The sequence below is a fragment of the Monopterus albus genome, unplaced genomic scaffold (assembly GCF_001952655.1).
Source record: "Monopterus albus unplaced genomic scaffold, M_albus_1.0 scaffold106.1, whole genome shotgun sequence".
In the NCBI taxonomy this organism is placed as follows: domain Eukaryota; kingdom Metazoa; phylum Chordata; class Actinopteri; order Synbranchiformes; family Synbranchidae; genus Monopterus; species Monopterus albus.
The window spans coordinates 163718-170763 of record NW_018127986.1 but is presented as its reverse complement, the minus strand read 5'-3'; the positions used below and the strand labels follow the sequence as shown (position 1 = coordinate 170763).

At 42.4% G+C, this 7046-nt stretch overlaps 1 protein-coding gene across 1 annotated transcript in view; it reads right to left on the bottom strand.

The window, feature by feature from the left end:
- The window catches only part of plxnd1 (plexin D1), a 60444-nt gene that overhangs the window by 2012 nt on the left and 51386 nt on the right, over nucleotides 1-7046 (bottom strand). Inside the window, exons 29-35 of the mRNA XM_020610660.1 lie at nucleotides 6544-6607; nucleotides 5262-5296; nucleotides 4533-4637; nucleotides 4202-4365; nucleotides 3961-4108; nucleotides 365-505; nucleotides 172-246 (exon numbers count right to left, since the gene is read on the bottom strand). Coding sequence (XP_020466316.1) covers nucleotides 172-246; nucleotides 365-505; nucleotides 3961-4108; nucleotides 4202-4365; nucleotides 4533-4637; nucleotides 5262-5296; nucleotides 6544-6607 — 732 coding nt within the window. The remainder of the gene's footprint in view (nucleotides 1-171; nucleotides 247-364; nucleotides 506-3960; nucleotides 4109-4201; nucleotides 4366-4532; nucleotides 4638-5261; nucleotides 5297-6543; nucleotides 6608-7046) is intronic.

Sequence of the window (7046 nt, the reverse complement as noted above, 5' to 3'; positions counted from 1 at the left end):
CCACACTGATATGTCACGCTCTGATACCCATCTGTGAAACCTATACAGCATACAGAGTTGACTGTTGAGTTGTGGCTACAAAAAACGGGCCAGTTTAAACATGAGTAATAAATCTAATCCAAATCTGAAATCAGAAAGACACAGAAGCATTGTGAGAGTCTCTTTTCTTACCTGGTTTCTGTATCTTTTGGCATATTTATAGATTTCTGTCAAGGCCAGGTTGGTGTTGAATTCATTTCTGTATTTCTACAGGACACATAAGAGAGTGCTACGTTAGATTAAATTCCAAAATAGGACTTGCGTAATAGCTGGCTTTTATGGAACCAGATGACCAACATAAGGGGAATTTTTAAACACTACTCACTCGTGACTCCTCAGCTAGGTGAGCGTTCATCTCCTGCTCACTGAGAGGTGCCATTTCCTGTATCTGCTGGTAGTAGCGCTGCACTCTCTTCTTATACTCAGGGATCTCCTTGGCATACAGCAACTTGTTGGTAGGGGAGTCCTGGTGGGGGGGGGGGTGTATCAGTTAGGATACTCATGTCAGAGTTTTGACCATTGTGTGGCTCTGCTCGTTTGATGCTAGAACCAGTCCGAGCAAGCTTGATACACTCTTGATACAAAAATAATACGAAACAGCTGATGAACATGAACACATTAAAAGAAACATTCAAAGTTCCGCTAAGTGCTAATATAGCAGTGGGCTGAGGAGGTGAGAGGAGTTATTTTTTAAAAAGAAAGAAGCAGTGTAGCAGCAAAGATGAGACTGATGCAGTCATGTAGGTCATGGTAGGGCCTATGAAACGTGGCTTTAAAACATTTTCCATCACCTCCTGGTTGCCTGAACTCCAGTGAGGCTTCACACTGTATAAGGCAGAACTTAGACTTTCAGGATTAATTCATAGTTTAGCAGTGAACCATATTCTTTAATGGAGAGGTTTGTACATTATTGTTTTGTTTGCAATCTGTACTAATTAATAGTGGAAAATATTTAAGTACTTTTCGACAAGTAATGTACTTCAGAAGAACTTTGTTGTACTTATATTTCAGCCGTGGTGGAAGAAGTCCTCAGATTGGTTACTTAAGTAAACGTAGCAATACCGCAGTGTAAACGTTCTCAGTTACAAGTAAAAGTCCTGCATTCAAAATGTTACATAAGTAAAATTTTAATAGTATTAGCATCACAATATACTTAAAGTGGTCACCATGCAGAATGGCACAGTTCACATTAATGTGTATCTTACTATTCATTATAATTATTGATGCGTTATTGTGAACATCACATTTAATGTTGCAGCTGGTAAAGGTGGGGCTAATTTTATCTACCTTATACAGTATGCTTATAATTAGAAGTACTTTACAAACTGCTGTGTATCTTGTAAATTTCCCAGTAGGGATCAGTAAAGTCTTATGATTACAGTGTATTTTGTTTTATTAATCTCATTCTGACAAGTAACCATTACAAGTTATTTTTCTCTGAAATGTAGTGAAGTCAAAGTGTGAAGTAGCAGAAAATGAAAACAGTCAATTACAGATACACCCCAATTGTACTTAAGTACAATACTTGAATAAGTGTACTTAGTTCCAGTTTATTCCACATTATACTTTAACTCTACTACATTAAGAGACAAATATTGTGTTTGCTTCTTGCTACATTTAACAGAAAGCCATAGTCAATACTTACTTTTACCTACAAAACATGATCTGCTATAATCAGTTGTTATAGATTAAACTACCCTGCATTATATAAAATAGTTGATCAGCTTCAACATTAAAGTCCTATATTAATGCATCAATAATATTTTCTCAACAAGTACTCATACTTTTGGTACTTTAAATAATACTTGTGTACAGTTTTGAATGCAGGGATTTTGTTATAACAGAGTTTTTTTTGGAATGTCATTGCTAATTTTACTTAAATGATCCAAGTACTTCTTACACATGTGGAGCTAACGTTTTAATAAGGAGCTGTTCAATTAGACTGAATGTTATTTATGGATGACCCTACTTAAACCTACATAAAACCAGACAATGGAGGGAGGGAACAGTTTCCTTTCCACACAACAAGCGAATCAAACAGTTAGAGCCGGAAAAGGAACATTCCAAGCTAACCACTACTTCATAACCCTGCCACTCTCACCACTGTCACTTCAGTCTCTCACACTGGTGCTTATTCAACCAGAAAGAAAGTAGCGGAGCTAAGAGGCTGTGGGCACCTTTGGGTTTCAGTGGTGACTATCACTGTGAGCAACTTTATGTAGAGCTTTGTGTGCTGTGGGTGTATGAGAGAAAAAGGGACAGAGAGAAAGTAGGACAAGGAAAAACGGGGTAAAAGAGACGGGCAACCTCAGCTTTCAGCATCAGTGAATCTGCTTACAGTGCACCTTCATATTTCTAGGTGTCATGATTTATTTGTGTCACCTAATGTGTTTGTTTGCCGATGCATTTGTCTGCTTGTGTAAGGTGCTAGGGGACTAAAAGGCTGTGGCCATAGTCTGATAGGGAGCCCTCTCTCTTCCTGTCCACAAGGTCATTTCCTGCTGTTTGCCCATCTGCTTGGTCACCAGTGATCTCGTGGACCTCCATATCTGCTTCCTGCCAGATGAAAGGGTTTCCGTGGAAACAGCGAGCGTTACCCCTCTCTCTCATCCCTGCTGTGCTTCTGCTAATCAAGAGCCTGTACCCTTCCTTGCCCTGTCCCAAGGCCATCACACACAGTAGTCCACATGCATAAACAAGCAACTGTAAACACTGGAAGAAAAAGAAGAGGCATGTCATGCCAGTCTCCTTCACCTATAGAAGAGAAAACAGCCATGCCCTTCAATCTGTGACCCTGCAGTACTGTACATGCACAGCCAGATGTATCATGTTAATGAAGAGGCGACAGAAACACATGCAAAGAAAGTTTTATAGCTGGAAGTTTTGTGTATGTCTGCGCATAGGTATGATTCTGTCTGCACGTAGGTTCTTTGTCACTGAAATGAAATAGATAAATCAGACTGTTTCTTGGTGAAAGAGAAGCATTATTTGAGGAGTCTTGCACTCTCTCCAGGGAGGAAGCCAGTCAGAGGGAGACAGGAAACAGAGCATACTCAGGGTCACGGTGTCTGAGGGATGAGACGGATTTTTGAGCAGTGAGGACATTGACATGCAAGCACACACACACACAGGCAGACAGAGAGACAGACATACGCTTTCCTGAACACACACACACGGACATGCACTCCACACACCACGAAAAGAGTTCCCTAGTGCTCATGACCTTGGATCAGCCGAGTGGGCTGAAACAACATGAGCAGAGGTAGATGGAGCTGACAGTCTGAAGGCTTTTGGATGAGGGTTCACAGGGGGACTCGGGAGGTACATTTGTGTGTGTGTGTGTGTGTGTGTGTGTGTGTGTGTGTTAGATATATACATAGAAAGGTAGACAGATGGCTAGATACATAGATATATAACCTTTATCTAATCCAGTATTTAATCAGGTAGATACTGTATGACAGATAGGTACAGTAGGGTGTTATAGATTTTGAGATTTTACACTTGTGGGGTGTGCCTCCACAGGGGGTTAGGGAGACAGATGGTAGATGGATACATAGCTAATATAACCTTATTCCTACTGTGTAAGTGGGGACAGGTGTTTCAAGTTCTAAGTCAATTTGTGTTCTTTCTCAAAATCCAATCAAATCTAAACACAGGCATAATACTAAAAAAAATGATATTCAGAGTCTGTGTGACCTTTACATTTCCTGAAGTTATCATTATTCTGCTAATAGTGCACAATTTTAATGGCTGCAAATTGCCATATAATGTTGCAATGGCAACATTATGCTTTCCGTTTACCCCCAATCCCCTTAATTATGGGAAGATAATGAATCGTAATTGTCTCAGGTTTGTATGGGGGGGTCCATAGTGACAGATGTTGAAATTCCCTGCGGTAGATAGGTAGACAGAAAGACTCACCTTGCCTAGCTGCAGGTCAGAAATTGAGCAGGCATCTATGAAAGCCTGGGCGATGACAGACAGACAGGCATCCATGTGATCCGTCTTATCAATGTCAAACACAAACTGAGGATTCTTCAGGATGTTCACCCAGAAACGCAGAGGTAAACTGAACAGAGAGGGAAAGATAAGCTTTTAAAATCTTGCACTTGCACAGTGAGGTGACCAGAGAGGACTTCAGTCACAGAATTAACTTGTTCACCTGTTGGTTTTCCAGATGTGCAGGGTGTCTGGGTCTGTGATGCCCCGTTTGTCAGCCTGCTCCTCCAGGAAGTCAAAGAAGTATTTTACAGCCAGAGGAGGCCGATCTGGAGGGATGCTAAGGATGGCCTGGAAGAGGTCATCCAAGAACTTCTGAAGAGTTCCCTGTACAGGACAATGAAAGACATTGCTTTCTGGGATAATGGAATTTCTAGACTAGACTAGCTAACATGGGCCATAAACATATAAAATAAAAAGATAACATACACCTAGCTGTAACAAGAGTTTGTTTGCAGTGTTGACAACAGAAGCAATCTCATCTTTGTGGTTACCTTGGTAGACAGCAGGCGTGTCAGGTAGATTTCAGGCAGGACTTTCTTGCGGTGGCTCTGTCTGTGTGACTTCTTGGTCTCCATTAACTCATCATGAGGTAGGACCTGGAACAACAGAGATCAGAAAACTGCACACAAGTTGAAGCAATAAACCTCCTCATAAGTAGCTGAATGAATGCTCAACTGTCTCAGTCGTCAGAGGATTTTTCTGTTTCATGCATTAGACACATGATTCAGAAACCACATCAGGGTATTTTAAAGCCCTGAATAATATGCAGAATTGAGGAAGTGATGGGAGATGGGAAATTCTCAAGGTTTTCTCCAGTTGTTGTGTAGAGGATCATGCCACTGTCTTGCTCATACAGGTCAAAATAGGGGTACGCAATAGAATAAAGCAGCCAAATTCCACCTACTTTTCTAAAAAAAAGGATTACATTAAGTGTCCTGCAAAACTAACTATTCACCCTGCAAATTGTGTTCCAAGGAACTCATTATTCTAAAGTCAAAGGGCCCATATCTTGGCTGACGTTTATAAAAGAGCTTAAGCGGCATTAGTGCTGTCATGTCCTCTCAGCAGCTTTCCTTTTCACCTCCATTCACCCCTATTCTGTCTGTCATCAGACCTGCTCCAGGCTGACTAACATTGGCACACACACGCAAAGCTACCTCAAAAACCCAAAGGCCACTTATAGAAGAGTCTGATTGCCTACAGTATAGGAAGATACTCACCAAGTGTACATACTTCTCTGTATCCAGATCTTTGACTAAGGAGGAAAAAAAAAAAAGAAACATACAGCGTGAAATAATGTGCAATCAGTGAGGTGGAGACCTCAGAGAATAAGAGGAGACAAGAGGAGGGAGCACGGAGGAGTGTGACAGATAGGAAAGAGAAAAAAACGTGGGAGATTGACAGGAGAGCAAGGGAGATACAGTACATGCGAGAGGAGAAAGTGATTAAGGTGGACTGTGGGTCGGTAGGGGAGGGGAGCTGTCTGAGAGAATGAAAGAGAAAGATTACGAGTGAAACGAAAGAGAAAAGAGAAAGATTAGGGGAGACAGACACACAGAGTCTGTGACTGGTTCTGGAGCCAGTGTAATGAGATGGTAATGCTCGGCCAACGCTGGGAAAGAGCATTAAACCTTGCTGGTTTATATATAGATCTAAACACAAACACAATCGCCCGCATGCACGAACAGATATGAGAATACATGTCCAAACACAAGCATAGATGCAGACACAAAAACAAGTACAACAAATTACTGCACACAAACCAGCAAAAACAAAGACAGGCATTTGTGCTGATAAACACATGAAAACACACATGGTGAGTGTGTTCTCATTACAGCCCGCTCTGCCAGAGATGCTCCTGCCTAGCGGGCCTCGGTCCAGACCCTCATTGCTGATCACACACAGGCAGAACAGTGTTTTATATTAGCCAGGGAGCACTACGGGCTCATAACACCCCCTTGACGCTTTGAAGTCAGAGCCAGGGTTGGTCTACATAAGCCTATTTTTGGCCCAGTATGAATGAGAAGAGAGGCTGTGATGGACAGAGCCTGAGCAGCACTGAGCCCTGGTCTGGTACTGATTATGTAAGGTGAAGCTAGACAATGGCTGTACAAGCCCATTAAACGCTGTATGTAAACTCATCTGTCAACAGGCAGAGGAGTCATTATACTCCAGACTGAGGCTGGACAATGGACAAAGTTCTGTTACATTCCCCCCTGACAAGCTGACATTTGCTAATGGAATAAATCTATAACACAGAAACAAAAAACCTCCTGAATGAAGCGCTAGCATTACTCCAGCATGAAGCAGAAGAGTATGTGTTGTGATTTATGAAGTGTGTCTTTTAGGGATGGTGGGGGGGGGTTCCTGTGTGTTTATGAGTGTATCACATTCTTGTGATCAACTAAACGTGCTGTTTCTAGTGATAGAGTGACTGTGTGTATTTATCTAAGTTTGGGTGACAAAGCGACAAAGGAGTGGGTGTGTTTGAAGGTGACGTACCTCTCCCCAGGGTGTTCTCTTTCTTGTCTTTCATGCTCATAGCCAGCGATGCCCCCTCGGGGATCTGAGAAGGGACAGAAGAAGAAGGGAGGAAAGATGAGAGAAGACACAGGGCACAGGGTCAGGGGTGAGCTGGGGTGCAACAGAACAGCATCATTAAGCGAATCCTCGAGGGGAGCGTGGTGTTGAGGGGTGTATATGTTTGTGTGTGTGCATGTATGTTGGTCTCGTGTGGTAGGTCAGAGGGAGCCTGGCTGGTCTCATTAAAGTCAGCCCGCAGTGAGATGGATTGAACAGCCTTGCCAGTGAACCCAGAGTGTTAGTACACGCTACGGCTCGCTGCTTTCATAGCCCTGGCTCCACGGCTCAGCAAAAACTAAACAGAGCACTTAACAAGTACAGGTAACAGGTCAAAGGTCGAGGTGTCACTGAACCTCTGTTGACTCACGCACAAATGTACATAAGTAAACACACATACAGACATTGTTCATGGGATACCGGTA